Source organism: Ahaetulla prasina, chromosome 2 (genome assembly GCF_028640845.1).
Source record: "Ahaetulla prasina isolate Xishuangbanna chromosome 2, ASM2864084v1, whole genome shotgun sequence".
Classification (NCBI taxonomy): domain Eukaryota; kingdom Metazoa; phylum Chordata; class Lepidosauria; order Squamata; family Colubridae; genus Ahaetulla; species Ahaetulla prasina.
In genome coordinates this window covers 185,544,133-185,560,089 of record NC_080540.1, presented here as the reverse complement: position 1 = coordinate 185,560,089, position 15,957 = coordinate 185,544,133, and the positions used below count along the sequence as shown (strand labels likewise).

General features: G+C 38.8%; 1 protein-coding gene across 2 annotated transcripts; it reads right to left on the bottom strand.

Annotated features, from left to right (window-relative positions):
* Positions 1–338: 338 nt before the first annotated feature.
* Positions 339–14,315, bottom strand: LOC131190009 (E3 ubiquitin-protein ligase TRIM47-like). Of its 2 annotated transcripts, none has more exons than XM_058166788.1 (6): positions 14,271–14,315; positions 10,819–10,914; positions 8,744–8,974; positions 7,256–7,451; positions 3,998–4,072; positions 339–3,416 (listed from the first exon to the last, which is right to left on the bottom strand). In XM_058166788.1, the coding sequence occupies exons 1-6, from the start codon at positions 14,298–14,300 to the stop codon at positions 2,791–2,793; spliced, it is 1,254 nt and encodes a 417-aa protein (XP_058022771.1). In that variant the 5' UTR covers positions 14,301–14,315; the 3' UTR covers positions 339–2,790. The 2 variants fall into 2 exon arrangements, with proteins under 2 accessions (XP_058022771.1, XP_058022772.1); XM_058166789.1 differs by lacking the exon at positions 14,271–14,315 and adding an exon at positions 13,077–13,094.
* Positions 14,316–15,957: the final 1,642 nt, after the last annotated feature.

Sequence of the window (15,957 nt, the reverse complement as noted above, 5' to 3'; positions counted from 1 at the left end):
GGGGGGGAGGTATCATAAAAATGAAGGAACAAACTGTCTACCTCCCCTAACTGGGATCATCTGCATGTAGATCCTCTCTTCACAGAACTGTGCCTTCTGTCCTGTTAGGGCAGGGGTGTCAAACTCAATTTCATTGAGGGCAGCATTGGGGTTGTGTTTGACCTTGGGTGGAAGGAAGGATGGGCATGGCCAGCATGATGTCACTTGTGTCGGGGGGGGACATGTGGTGGGCCGAGTGGTCTGCCAGCGAAAATGGGCTCCCAAGCTCCATTTTCAGCTGCAAAGGCCTCCTGCAACCCTCTGCCAGTGAAAACGGAACTAGGGGAGCTGCCTTACAAACTTTGTTTTCACTGGTCCTTCGCTATTTCCAGGGTGGCCTCGTGGGCCAGATCTATGCACCCTGTGGGCCGAATCTGGCTCCCAGGCCTCGAGTTTGACACCCTTGTGTTAGGGACAATGAAATCTTCTCCACCATCTTGAGTGCCCCTTCTGTCAAGTCCTGCAGTGATGGTTCCATCTATTTCAGTAACTATCTATCTTTAAATATTTAAAAAGTAATAATTTCAAAGTAGAGTGGATTACGTACTACTTTGACTTTCTTAAAAATTCAAACATCTGTACTCTATCTTTATTAAATCCTGTAACCTTCCTAACATTAATTAATTGGATATAAATTTAAGATACTAGATTGCAACATGCAATTCAATATGTACATCATGTACATATCATTTTTTTCCTTTATAGAAAGATGGTGAAAACTTTCGAAAAAAAGAACACAAAGCATGTATTTCAGCACTATGCTGCAGTGCTTTCATTAAGGGAAGGATACACAAACAAAACTATAAGGACCTCACATTTTTTTAATGAAAGGCAGGAACATTTCAGTGAGGCCCAACAGCAAGGAAAAGTGCTCTTATTAAATTAATTTCATGATTAATCAAATTTACTATACTTCCAGTTTGGATACAGGATATAATGGAACAAAATACGTTTTAGAGAGAAATAATTTACTCATTAACACTGCAAAACCCTCTTGTAACAATGTTATCCTGAGATCACAGAATTAATGAAGTGGGCTAGCATTAGATTAACGTTTCAAAGAACAAAATTATCCTCTGATTGCTAAAAAATCTGTCTCTAAATTTTCTCCTTGTTCAGTCCTAATTTACATTATGAATGCTCATAGCATATTATCTTCTAGAAAAAAAGGAATTCAATGGATAGTTTATTCGAACTCAATTGTCAATCCTGTTCTAAACAAAACAATCTTTAAAAAGTCACAAAACAATTTAAAAATAGCCTAAGCTTAATGAAAAACTTGGGTCTCCTCATAGGTTGAAATCTTTTTTTTTTAACAATAGCAGCTAGAATTTCCTCACCACTTCTATCACCATGACTAAATTATGGTAAATTTATAAATGTTCTCTTAGTATATTTGAAAAGGATGGATTTTATACACTTCGTATCCTTGTTATACATGAAAGTTCAATCCCTATTCTCCAATAGTGTTTCTTCCATTGTACTTCCATGGATATGTACTCAAAATACAGCTAAGAAAAGCAAAATATATCATAATAATAGGAATCTGCGGTCCTTCAGAGGCTAATAAGCCTCAACTTCCATCAGATTCAACCAGCCAGTGATTCCAGAAAGCCACTGAATCTTATTTTTATAATACTTCTGTGCCTGTAAGATGCTGTAAGGAAAGAGAAACTTGCAACCCAGTCTTAAACTTTCTGCTCTTCTTGTGCAGGTACTCATCACTTGAGTACCTCACATTCAGATCTACAACTCAGTTTACTTTGTACACTTTTTAACCCAATATTAATAAACAGGCACATTTAGCATTGAAGTACAGTGAATGCAATGTGACTGTGATGGAAACATGCAGGAACCATTACCTAGACAAAAGTGACAGGAACATTTTAAAATCCAAAACAAGGAGATAACATTTGGAAGCAGCTCAGTAAGATGGCACCCTAATTCACTGAGCTACAAAGAGGTGGTGGTATACTAAAATCAGACTTGCAAGACTCATTTATTATAGCTGATCTCAGTAAAAATTGTATCCTTCCTTTGTGGATCATTTCCTGAACTGGTCTACCTAACGGTGCTGATACACAGCCCAGATGCTTCATTTAATCTCAAAGTTATATTTCTAATACTAGACTAGAATTTAGATTTAAGCTAAGAATCAACTAAAGCTCCCCACAGCCCCATATTGTCTTTCTTGCTATTGTAATCCAAAGCTGATTATATTTGTTCATCTATGTCATTTGCTCAGCTGACAGCTAACACCATTGTTTTCTCCACAATTGTTGTTTTTTTTTCAAATGCAGTGGAAGAGCAGTATTCATCTAGCAACATTTAAAAACAAGTGATGGCCTTCAGCATACATTTTTGATCAGTGGTAGTATTTTTTTCTGCCTGCTATTATGAAGATGGGTTTCTATGGTACCATTGATTATTGATCCATGTATTACTTATGAAACAGAGCAGTCTCTGGAGATACCATTGGTTCATATAGATGAAATGGAGATGTCCTTGCTTTAAATCAAGCTCTTTGTAAATGATCCCTAATTATGTCGAAGAGAAGAAAACATTTTGCTGAAAAGTGCGTCTTTAAATGATACTTATCATACCTATCAAATAAGTACGGTAAAAAGAGCAGCAATAAGTATTAATTCATTAACACTAACTCAAAAAGATGGCGCAATGTTCCAGCAGAGATGACACAAACATCTCCTATTTGTCCAATTCTTTACGCTTAGTGAAGGATAATTGACCAAATTATCGCCGCTTAAGTACTGAAACACAGTCTTTCTTCAAAGGCCCAAGCTGCATGTGAGCATCTACGCTTTCGAGAAAAAAGGCTGGCTTGAGGTTGTGCGTGAACAGTGCTGGAAACTGGTGGTTGATCTTATTCTGGAAAGGGTCAAAATGCCCCTTTTTGAAGCGAGCCACTTTGAACTGCTGGAGACAAGTCATCTTGGAATCCTTGACTCCATAGAATGTCAGCACCTTCTCTGAATACTCCAAGTACACCCCAATAGTATGAAAAAATGGCTGCTGTATAACACAGTCAAATCCGCCAAACCACGCAACATAGTTCTGGCCGTTCCATTGCAGACAGCATGACTTCTCATTCCTGCCCAGGCGGCCCCGGTCATATGATTCCTGGGGATTGAAATCTTCAGTGATGATCCCAATGCTCACCCAACCATCTATGATCTCCACTTCCCAGTAATAGTTGCCACGGTTCATAAGATTCTCACCCAATACTTGCTCACAGTTAATAAACCTGGTTGAGGTCTCAGGGTAAGCGATGGGATTCAGCACACGCTTAGCCCCCTTGGTCCCAAAGAGTTGGATGAACTTGTCAGCAGTATCACTGTCCAAGTCAATGATGAATGCAGCTGTACAAAAGCAAATATATAAAAAGCTTGAAAATGATAAACAAGGAAGGCACATGGCATAAGCAAGCCCTACCCTCCACAAAAAGCAATGTTCTCATACTAAACCATGGTATGATTAAGGAGGAAGCTAGGACTTCAGTTAGTGGAATACTGAAGCAAGATGGCTAAGTTGATCAGGTATGTATGTATGTATGTGTATGTATATGCAAGATATGAGAGAGATATATATACACACACACACACACACACAATATTTGCATTTTAAAGTGGTAGCATTTATTTTAAAATGCTAGTTATTGTAGCTAAAATATTCATATACTATTTCTTATTTAGACATCTCAAAGTGGTTTATACTAAAAATTAGCAAATAAAACAAAACTAGCTAATAATTAAAAACATGCCTTTAAACAACATAAAATGCTATAGTGCCAAAAAAATAAAGATATATCTCTGCAGACACCGCTACTTAGAATTTTGTATGATGTTTCAATCCATAAAAAATGACAATAAAGGTTATCTTATCAGCCAACAAACAAGGCATGAAAACCAAGGAGAAAAATGCAGAAAACAAATGGCCTTACATTTGAGAAAATAATCTCGTGATTCCAAACTGGCGGGGTTGATGCTCCTTTCTGAAACCTGCGGTTCAATTGTCACTGTGAAAAGAAGAATTTGTCATCAATATATAATGTCAACATTGCAGACAGAACTGAAAATATCATCACCATAAAGAAGCCTTTTGTCCCAAAGCAGAAACTTCTTCCTGGTTTTAGAGTTTAGTTTCCTGGTTTTACATTCTGTGATCTTCAAAGAACATATATAGGCTTAAAAATCACCTGCTGTGTAAAACACTTTTAGGAATGAAGGCAGATATATGTGTCCCAGGATAATGTTGCGGGATGCAATCTGGGTTCGTCAGATTCACTTTCTGGTGAGAGACAAGTTCCCTGGGGATGAGGGAGGGACAAGTTCCAGCATTATTCTGAAAGCTTGGAAGATTAAACCTCTGGTCCCAGTGGTTGACCCAGATTGGATCCTGAAACATTTTAAAGCTGATAATGCATCGCAAGAGAACAACTACATATGTTAACATAAGATCCCAATTCTAATTGTGTTGCGAATTTTGTATAATTCACAAACTACAGGTAGGGATACCAGCAGAAATCTCTGTTGAGGTAGCAAGTTTTCCTTGATTCTACAAGCACTTCTCCCTTTCTATATAAAATGCACAACTTTTTTGGCCTGGGCACAAGTGGTGGAGCCAATTTTCAAAGGACTGTGGGTTACTGCCAAGACTTTAGGGGAATCAAGAAACTGTAGAGTATTTATGGGAAAGTCTCCACATTCCACTTCATGCTATGTGATCATACACTGTCGCTGGCAGCTAAAAGAATTGCCAAGCTGTTTTTTTTTGGGGGGTGGGTGGGTTTGAGAACTAAATAACATAGAGGAGTATGGGGATGTCTTGAAGAAGATAGCGGCAAGCGTTGGGACAACATGACCTTAGCCTGGGAAAGATAAGAAAAAAACTCAAGACTGTCCCACCTTGACTCTCTTTGGTATAAGAGCAGGGATGAGAAATGTCAGGCTTTCAAGGGTCTATTAATACAGCCTACAGTATATCAATAGAGTGGAGATCTATTATTTCTTGTGCTGCTGTTTCCTGACCTGGCCTACATCCAAGGGCTGACACAGGCTCTGTGGAGTTTGCATGGAAACGGTTTTTACCATTTGCAGGAAAAAAAACTGCCTCACCCTGCTTTTTGCTTATTGGCCTGAGCAGAACTCTGAAAGAGGAAAATAATTTTTCATAAGATCCATTTCCATTTTTGTTTTGCATGTGATCAAACAAATGTACAGAACATGATGTAAGGGTATGGGTGGGGTGGGGAGAGAAATGCAAACATTTTATTTTCCTTCAGAGAAAAGCAGTGATTTTCAACCCTGATGTGTACCTGAGTCGTAACTGTTCAAAATTACAATGGCACTGAAGTGATTTATGACTGCTTTTCACACTTATGACTGTTGCAGCATCTCTATGATGCTGCAATGGAGCAAATTTTGCTCTGTGAGCAAAATTCAAATGCTTGGCAACTGGTTCATATTTATGACAGTTGCAGTGTTCCGGGGTCACGTTCCCTTTTGTGACTGACAAGCAAAGTCAATGGGAAAGCCTGATACATCTAACCACCGTGTTACTAACTTAACCTCTGCAGTGATTCACTTAACAAGCGTGGCAAAAAATGAGAAATGTTGTAAAAAGGGGCAAAACTCACTCAATGAATGTTTAATTTAGCAACATAAATTTTGGGCTCAATTGTAGCCATAAGTCGAGGACTATCTGTAGTTCTACCTAAATGTAATAGGGGTGGGGGTGGGGAAGGTAATAATGCTGGCAAGATGGTGAAATGACTGTATATACTGTAAAAAGCTCTGGCAGTTCTTTTCGATATTTCTATTTAACTCGCTACAGAAAATAAGCGTTAAAATCCAAACTTCCCTGCCAGTGGCAGTCAAATGCGGAACAGCTCTAATGTAATAATGTTTTAAACAGCTGCATAAAGAAAACACAAACAACTAAGATTTCAAACTTAGAAATGAGCCAGCAATCTTCATCTTCAACTGAATAAGCAACATGAGCTTTGAATTTGGCAGGATAAGAGTCTGGAAATAAAAAACTGACAAGTAAAAACTCTTTCTCTGTTCTGTTATTTCAAGGACACCAGCTTTGGATATGTTTCCCAAGCCACCAGTAACCACACCTAGTGATGTCTGTTTGTTGCCTGTTTATATATTTGAGTCATTTTTGAAACATCTGAGTGCTATTAAAAGCCTAAATAACTAAGATTCTTGCTTAGATTCTTGCTTAGATTCTTCCTATCTTGCATTTTTGTCAATTGCATCTCTTTTAGATGGTGCCTATCTTGCTTCTTTTCACCTTGAAAGGCTAGCATTTCATTTTGATCTACTAATCACAAATGCTAAAAGTTGTTTTTGTGCCCCTTCTATAGTGCCACAGGGGACTTAAATTGTAGCCAGTGGATTTGAATATCATCCCCCATTTAAATTCTAAAATAAAGACTTATCAAAACTCTACAGAATGGTTTACCATAAAAAGCAAAGTTTGTATGCCACTGTTGCATAAGAAAAAAAAGAATTAGGTACTTTCAGAAAAAATCAGAGAGTAATATGAAAGTTATACATATGAAACTCTGAAAAGGGATGTTTTAATTATTGTGTGTATTTACATTTTATCTGCCTGTTCATTCGGGAGAATATACAAATAAAATATTATTATTATTATTATTAAAGTTGCATGAAAGAAAAGAAACAAGAACTTCACAGTTGAAAGAGTTTTTAGGACTTACATGTAGATAACAACAACATTGACATCTTAGGGCAAGTATCATGAATACTTTATCATAGTATGCTGAATAAGCCAAGAATTAAATACGCAAACTCAATGAACTAAGCCAAACTGAAGAAACCATACTGTGGCTTAGCACAGGAGTCCCCAATCCCCAGCCTATTTGGAACTGGTTGCGTGAGCGGACCACGTGCACTGGCCCACTGCTCACGTGGCCCGGTTCCCCTCTCCCTTCTAGCCGGGCCACCAAGCCACAAAGGTTGGGACCGCTGGCTTAACATAATGGACAAATTCAGTGAATGGATGCCAGGCTCCACTGGTGACATACAGCTCCTATTCCACAACCATAAAGATCTGGTACTTCAGCTGAAGGGCAACTCTTGACGGACAAGAATTCTGCCCAAGTCTCAGGGTGCCTTCCATTATGAGATGGGTAGCTATAAAAATTCAATAAACAAATAAAATTACAAACCTTCTGGTATCCCATGAAGAAAAGGTCCATTCTCACCCTTCCCTGACAGTTGGTCCCATTGGTTCTTGCAAATATTTCCCAGCAGCTCCTTCATAGCAAACACAGCCTGACTGGATTTAATAAAACTCAGCTCTCTGGGGAAGTTTGAACATGCAAGGTTTTTTTCCTCAGCTGCTATTTTTAATGCCTGGAATTCCTGGTTAAGAAAACAAAAAAAGTTACAGCAGTTGTTTGACTATAAGGTCTATTCAGCAGATACAGCTCTTCTCAAGTCACTAACACTTAACTGGCTTAAAAACTCAACACAGATGTGGCAGGAGATGAAGTGGGAGGAAGAAGGGGTACACACAGCTCTACGAGCTGTAACTACTGGCACACTCTGTTCCTGGATCATCATCCACGAGAGCCTTCTCCTGATACTGTATGGCCCCTTGCTTCCAAGAGTGAAAGAAATGGGAAAACATTTCCCTAGTAGAGATCTTGATGGGAATGAACATGTGATCTTGGATGAATAAGAAGCAGAAAAGTGGTGGGACAATAAAAGAAAAACATATGGGGCACATTCATCCACTCATAAGGGAACCATTTCCTCACAGACACAAACTATTAAGCATAGCGTCATTTTTCACTTGTCCTTTATATTAAAGACAAGTGCACAAAGCTATTGCTGCCCTGTGACTATATGGATGGAGACATCCGGATACTATTTCACATAATGGGCTTTTTAGGTACCAACTGTTGCGGTCCGTCAGCAGCCTACGGAGCTGGCAACGGAGTCAGACAGCGATGAGGCTGAGGTGAGGCCAGGGCCATCGGGAAGTGAGGTGCGGACTCCAGAGCCTCCAGAAACTGATAGTAGTGAGGCAGAGGAACAGGAGGAGCCTGTTCCTAATGCACGCATGAGAAGAGCTGCCAGAAGGCAAGAGCAGCTCAAGCAAAGAGGACAACTCGGGAGTAGGGCCAAGAGATGACTGGCCCCTCCCATAAGGTTTAAAACAGATCAGCACCGACATTTGAGCTTTGCCGGAAAACAACGTTGTTGCTTCGTCCTCTGCTTCATGTACCTCTTTGTTTTTGTGGCTTTTGTACATTTGCCAGGAAGGGTCTTTGGTACTTTGCCTAATTGGACTAAGGTTTGTGAGATAACTGAGGAATTTGTGTTGGGAGGCATTTGCTTTATTTTGAGTTGAACGACGCTGGGAATGAAGTAATTCCCAGCTGTTCGAATAAAGTTTGTTTTTCCACAGACTAAGTTTATTACTGCGTACTTGGGCTTGGGTCATAACACCAACCAAGCACATTTGTACTGTGCAAATAGATACAGGTATGGAGTTGGTTCTTGAGCAAGAGCTCCAGAGTTACTGCTGGACCTTCTCCAGGGATTGCTGATGCATCCTGAGTGCCCAGGTGGTGAAGAGATGCAATGAAGCCTATGCTATGTCTCTACTGGCAACTGAATCACCTACAAAAATAATTCTTGGAGTGCACCTGCAGGAAAGTGATGATGTCCGTGCTGGGGACTTTCTCCAGGTTCCGCTTGTGTTCCATCAGCAGGGCATGCCGCTTTTCTTTATGCCGCAGTTCCTCCTCTGCTCCACCTAGCATGGCTCTTTCATCAACCTCAATGAAACCAAGCACTTCCTTCTTAAAGGTTGCCAGAAGCTTGGTGGCCTCAGTAAAGAGACTGCTGACCTTTTCTTTCTCTTTCTGAGCAGTAGCCTAAAAAAATAAAGATGGATTTATTCCAACAAAAATCATTGCCTCAAATGTGAATAGACCAAGATCGTTTCCCAAATAAGAACAAATGAATTATCACATGAAACCTACATTTAAAAAGCATCCTGAGAAAATACAATATGGAACCCATCAAAAGAAAGAATCTTTTTTTTTTTACTAACAACTATGGGGAGAGTAGGCAACAATTTTTACCCTTTCTCCCAAACTCTACACTCAGGTTTGGCTATTATGAAGAAACCAGGAGAAGTGAGTCAGCTTTCCAGTTTGCTGAAGGACCCAGAAGTCTTTCCACTAGTACAGCAATGATCTAAGAGGAGGAGGGATGAAGATTTGGTCACTGTTTTTTTAGAGCTTTCAAGCAGGTTAAAGACAGGAATGGGAACAGAAAGCTTCCTATCCTTATTCAAACTCCTAATCAAAGAAAAATTATGGCAAAATTGCCAATTCTTATAGGTTTGGCTTTATAATATTTATAGTATTTTCTCATGAAATCCCCCAATTTTAGAGAAAAACTCTCCTTTATCCAGTGGGCATCTTTTTAAGGACCAAGTTAGTGGGTGAGATTGGTGTTTATCACTGAAAAGTAAAGGTGACTTCATGAGTTACATACAACCCTCCATCACTCCCTCTGCTGCTAATGGCATCTGAAGATAGTTTGCCTTAAGTCTGGCAGCAAAATAACTGAATTTCAACTGTTTGTCTCCCCTCTCCCTTTTCTTGTTCAAAAAATAAAGTGCCCTCTTTTCTACACACATAAACTTCCCCAAATAAACCAAAGGAGAGTTTTTCTCTAAAAGTGGGGGATTTCATGAGAAAATACTGGAAAAGAAAAACATAAGCTGTTTCTCCCTGAAAATTTATAAAAGCTGCTTCTTAAAAAGTTTTCCAAAAATGCATTTAGGGCTCTATCCCTTACCAAATTGAGTACAGCTAAGGTCTTTGTGTGTTTCATTTCTTTCCTTGTCCTTCAGATTCACAAGCTTCTTTTCCATCCCTCATTTTAATAATTTTTCCTAATTCAATTTACTGTGCTGTTCTCTTTGCAGTCTAATCATATTGCGGTGGAAAACTTAAAACTAGCATTAAAGTGGAATGTAAATGTTGAAAAAAGAAGAGAGGGATATGAGAATACGCCCCATCTCTTAACTATGGCTAAGAAACTGGAAGAAGTTAAAAAACATCACCACCACCATGGCTGTTCTAGAAATACCGCAAAAAATAGCAATTTGAGAGTGGAATGTTCTGGAATTATCAGGAACATTCCATTTCCAAATTGAGGGAATTTTTGCAAAGTTGTAGAGTTTTGCAATTTCTAAGGAACAGCATCCAATCCTTACTACATTTCATAGAATAAGGAAGCTTTTTTCCTATCATGAAAATTATCCATTAACTTTATCTTCGCCCTATAATACTACTTTTCTACGGATATGGGGTCCCAACTCCAGGGGATCAAACATTAGACACTGTCATATCTGCTATTCAAGGAAAGAAGCCTCATGTGATTTTGTTGTGTTTGTAATTTAGTTCTCAGGAACACGCATAAGGGGGAGCAGTACATTTGTTCTTTATTTATATGCTAGTTAATTCAGAGAATTATAGAACAGCCCTATATTCCCTAAGTGGACACTTCTTGAAGATAGCATTCTTCAGTTTTTCCAGATACTGTATTGATACTGTTGAGACTGTATTGAGAGGAAGGATGGGCTATTTTTGTTACCTCTTGACAACAGACAATAAAGGGAGGAAGGTTTGTGGAAAGGAAAGGTGTTAGGGGAGGGTTCAACATTTTGCTTTTTACTGGGGATACAATAAATGTGGTGAAATACTTTGATGAGGTCCACCATCCTCTTCATTTGCGTTATTGCAGCTCCCAGTTCATCCAGCTGATTTTCAATATTGTTCAGGATTCTGGGCCTCTGAGCCTTTTAGGCAGGAACAAAAAAGGGGGGGGGAATCAGAATCTCAACTTTACAGAAATTTACATTTCACAATTATTTTTACACAATTTGTATGAAATTAACAAATCAATCTGTATAGAAATAAACATTTACAGTTCAATCATGACTACACACATATATATTATAACTGTCCTGTTTTTCTAAAAATTAAAATAAATCCATTTATCTGGAGGTGCAAAATGCAGTCAAAGGTCAGGTGTAAGACTACATTTTCCATTGTGTCTCATCCTTTTCTATCCGAAGTCATTATTATTGCTTATATACAAAACCAAGTACTTTTAAAGTTCTTTCTCAATCCTATTTATTTTGTTTTAAGTAATACAAACATAAAACAAACCCTCTGCCTGGTGAGTAACTCAAAATACATGGAGTTGGTTTAGATTTAAATTTAAATTCAGGATTGTTATGAATTACTTTGAGCAAAAGCATCACTCTTCTCTCTACAAGGCCATTAAACCAGGCTAAATTTCTTCCTCCTTTATCGCTTAGTATTTGTTCTATTCCGATTGGAATTGAAAGGAACAAGTGCTCCATTCAGACCCCCTCCTACTCCATGACATGTGCTGAACTGAGATAAAAAGCAGACCTGGACAGAGATAAAGACCAGTCTGAGTGGCTGCCATGAAAAGAGCAATTGTTGCATTATCAAGAAAGAACCAGGGTAGAATGAATCAACACCCTTTTTCTTATTAAAAAACAAGGAAATAGAGTAGTAGGAAGAGAGCTTATCTGCTGATGCCATAATAACCCACTGATCTCTTAAAACAAAGCCAGGGGAGGAAAAGAAAAATATTAAACGGTAAAGCACTCCAGGCTGCCCTTTTTCTTAAACAGATTCTGAAAACACAACTGTTTCCCAGATTGGTGACCAATGTGCTCCTTAGTGATATGTGCTAACTACAGTGTATAGAAAATATTTTGCTACTATCATTAAAATAGTACGGGGGGGGGGGGGGGAGATAATATTTGCTTGATACTGGTCTTGCCTGAAGATAAGATTCCCTGGGGATCAAATTCAATTATGTGTTTCTTGGAAATACGTCCTGGGATTTCCTGGTGATTTCCCATCCAAATCCGAAGTTTGTCCCTTGTTTTAGTTTTCAACATCAGCCAGAATTAGCTGGATGTTGCCACCAGTTGAGGGTAGCTGGGTGAATTCTGAAGAATCACTTTTAGGTAGTTTCTGTATGTTATATGTATGTTATATTCACTCATAAACTACCAAATGATATTTCAGATTTATCTTTAAACGAAGACAACTTATTTAAGCCTTTCCAAGTGCAGTCATCTTTGATTTTGAGCCAAAAGCCATCTATTTTTGCCAAACAGGAAGAGCTTTGCTTCCTCCGTTCCACCAGGAGCGATAACATTTTATTCCCGCGAGAAAACAATTAATAGATATGTTCCTTTTCATTCAACAGCTCCAAGCTGCTTTGGTTTCAGAGCTGGAGGCAATTTATGGCTCGCTGGCTTAGAAAAAAGAATTGGTGTCTAGGATACAAAGAACTGCTTTATTTCAACTAAGAAAATGGCCCACCTATTCCGGTAATGCCTACTGTGATTAAAAATGGATTTTCATAGCCTCATGGCAAAATCTTTCCATGCGTTGCAACTCATGTTTCTATAATTAGAGCTGCTGGATAAAGAGCCCAAAGATATAACACACCAGTGAACTTTTAGCTCGCCCATGATAGGCCTCAGTGATTGGCTGGAATAATTCAGCCTCTCTTGGAGGATTTATCTGAACAGAATCAGGGATGCAGAAAATATAAGGAGGCAATTTTATCAGTGAAATATGAGAATCAGAAACAAGGAAAAACCTCCTCTCTTCTGAGAGGACTGCAAGAGATCGTATAGTGTTTGAGAGTAAACGAAGTTTTAATTCTGAATTACTGTTCCTCCTTGTTCAGGGATCTCCAACCTTGGCAACTTTAAGACTTGTGGACTTCAATTCCCAAAATTCCACAGCTAGTAAAGTTGGCTGTGGAATTCTGAGAGTTGAAGTCCACAAGTCTTAAAGTTGCCAAGGTTGGAGACCCCTGAACTAGTTCCTAGGTACCATTGAGTGATAATCTAGTCACGTTTGTCTCAGTAGTAGCCAAGCAGTCTATAGCAGAAGTACTAACCATGTGATCCCTGAATTCTCTTCCGTTGCCTGCCTTCTTTTGCAAGTTTCTGAAGTGAAAATGACGTATAAAATCAAAGTTTTAAATATAGTTTAAACATAGTTTTTAAACATAGTTTAAAATACTCAATATTTCCAAAAACTAGAAAAAACTCTGGGCCCTGGAAAATCCTACCTATCATAGTAGTAGTTATCATAGCTGTGTAATTTGTGTCATGGCATTACCCGCTGGGATCCTTTTTTACCAATACTATGATAACCACAGGCATTTGCTACAGCCCTCAGCAGTCTCTTCAATTATAGTATAAGCTGCTTATTATAAAAAAAAAAGCAGGTGATTGATTTTCCAAGTCCCTTCCCATCATGTCCTTATATTTTTAGAGAACAATTCCCAACATACCAGCTAGTCTGTCTGATGAGCAAATTCATCTGGGCATCCAATAAAGTAGAAGGTATACATTAGGAGTAATGAAACAATTTTTCTTCTCTCTATATCTATAATGACTGTTTTCACTATAAAGGTTATAGTGGTTTCCATCTCTGGAATACTTTCACCTTCCAAGGGTGCTGGAACAGAACTCCAAAGTGACTGGAAAGAAGGCAGGGCAAAGAGAAAGCATCCAGGGATGATGTGCTGGCTTAGTACTTCTGCTATAGACTGCTTGGCTATACCTAGATTCTCTGGTTCTTCAAAACACATATACTAGTCTACATGGGCTTCTTGGTGAAAGATTATATTACTATACTAAGGCACTTTAGATGGTTCATTACAGCTTATGAATATTTGTAGGCAATGCTCCTTTCCAGTTTTTAAAAACCACTCCACTTCCCAAACAATTATAATTATGCTGTATAAAGACAGTGTAAGTATGAAAAAAATCTTGAGTGTTATCACCTCAACATGCCTTCTAAATGCATCCGAGTACCCAGAATAAAGAGATTATATTAATATTCAACCGCCAAATGCCATTTTTGTAAAAAACATGATCTCCTTCCACCAAAATAAGGTTGGAAAGTGTAGAGAGAGAACATTGGGAGCCCAACTACTCCTATTTCTATTCTTAGCCCCTATGAATGCACCAAAATGGTCAAAATTACATTGCTGAAAACCAGTTGTTTGGAGCCAATTGTCTACAGCCATTCTCATACCTGAAAACAACCACAGGTCAATGATAAGTAAAAATGATTACTTCACCTCTTCCTGTGATCTCCCCTTCTTTCCCATCTCATTATATTTTACAACCAAACTGGTGAAGGAGAGCAAGTTCTGTCCTGAATTTTGGGAAAGCTGCTCACTCCTGAATGAAGCAGACAAGATTCTTTGATGAGATGGAAACTTGCCAGTGTGTACAATGTAACCCTTTGAAACTATATTAATCAGTTTTACACCCCACCTTTTGTACAGAAGCTCAGTGTAATGTACATAATGTACTGTACACTAATGGAGGCATCCTTCTCCTCCCTTAGGAGGTAGGTTGGGCCGAGAGCATGACTCACCCCAAATCACCCAGTTTCTGTGGCTGAGGATGAACTGGGTCTCCCCATTCTAATCAAACACTTAACGACTATCCCATACTGATACCTGAGTGTGGCCAATTAAGAAACTCACCAACACGTATTGCTGCCCTGTTAATACATCAATTTATTTTAATGACTTGTGAAAGTACTCCCTCAAAACTTTTCCAAGTTTAGCAATCCTTCCAAAGAAGGATTCAAGCACATACAGAATGTTTGGAAATGGGATTTCCCGAATAACACTTTAGAATGACTTAAACTAAAACTGACAACGGTTTAGTCAGAGCCATCTGGGAAGGGGAGTGTCTGAAAAAAATAACACCAGTAGTGCAATCTGAAAGACAAACGGAGCAAGGACTGGAACCTGGGAGAAAAGCCAACGGAAATAAAGGAGCTGGATTGAAACACTGTGGGAAAGGGCTACAAGGGAAGGAATGAACTCCTGCTGCCATCACACTGAAGTAAAGCTATCAGACTAGGCTAGGCCCAATTAGCATCAGATGGAATTAATCACAGACTATATAGTTTCCCTGCTCCTTGTTTTCTTTGCTTTCTTTCCAAATCCAAACAAAATAGATTACTTTTTTGTGTATAGTTTGGCAAGCCAGGCACAACTCACCAGAAGTTCAAATAAATGTTTGTCTTTCTCCCAAGACCTTTCTGATTATTTGAAACACTAATTTCTAGCTTCTCTTGATCCCCCAACAACTCTTTCTAGGGAATACTGCTGAAATGTAAGCATTTTTCCTTCCGAACAACTTCCTTGAGTCAAATCACCTTCATCTGCTTTTCCTGACTGGTCGCCACCAAATCCACCCCCAAAACCAGGATGTATCCTCAAAAAAGCTCTCAGGACTGACATTTATATGGGCCTCTATCATTTTATGGCTGGTTCTCACAAGGAAGGCTAAGCAAACCTGACTATGGATGGCTTAACTTTCATGACCTAGACTATCATCTAAACTTGCATCTAGTGACATATTCTTGAAAATAACCAAAAACTGTTCTTTATTGCTTAAGAAGGTATCAAGATGATATTAAAAACTGATGATACTATAGTCCTGACCAGGGGTCTCCAACCTTGGCAACTTTAAGACTTGTGGACAAAGCAAAGCTGTCTGAGGAACTCTGGGAGTTGAAGTCCACAAGTCTTAAAGTTGCCAAGGCTGGAGACCCCTGGTCCTGACAGTTCTTTTCCTGTTGAACTCTGTAACTGTTACCTCTTGAGAAGTTTTCTTTTCAAACTGTTCCTGTCCATATATTGTTCCACCCTGTTAATTGTATTACAAACTTTTAGACAATACTCTTAACACTTTCTAGATTTTAAAGTTCTTCCCACACTCGCCTCTAGTTTTTTTAAACCTTTA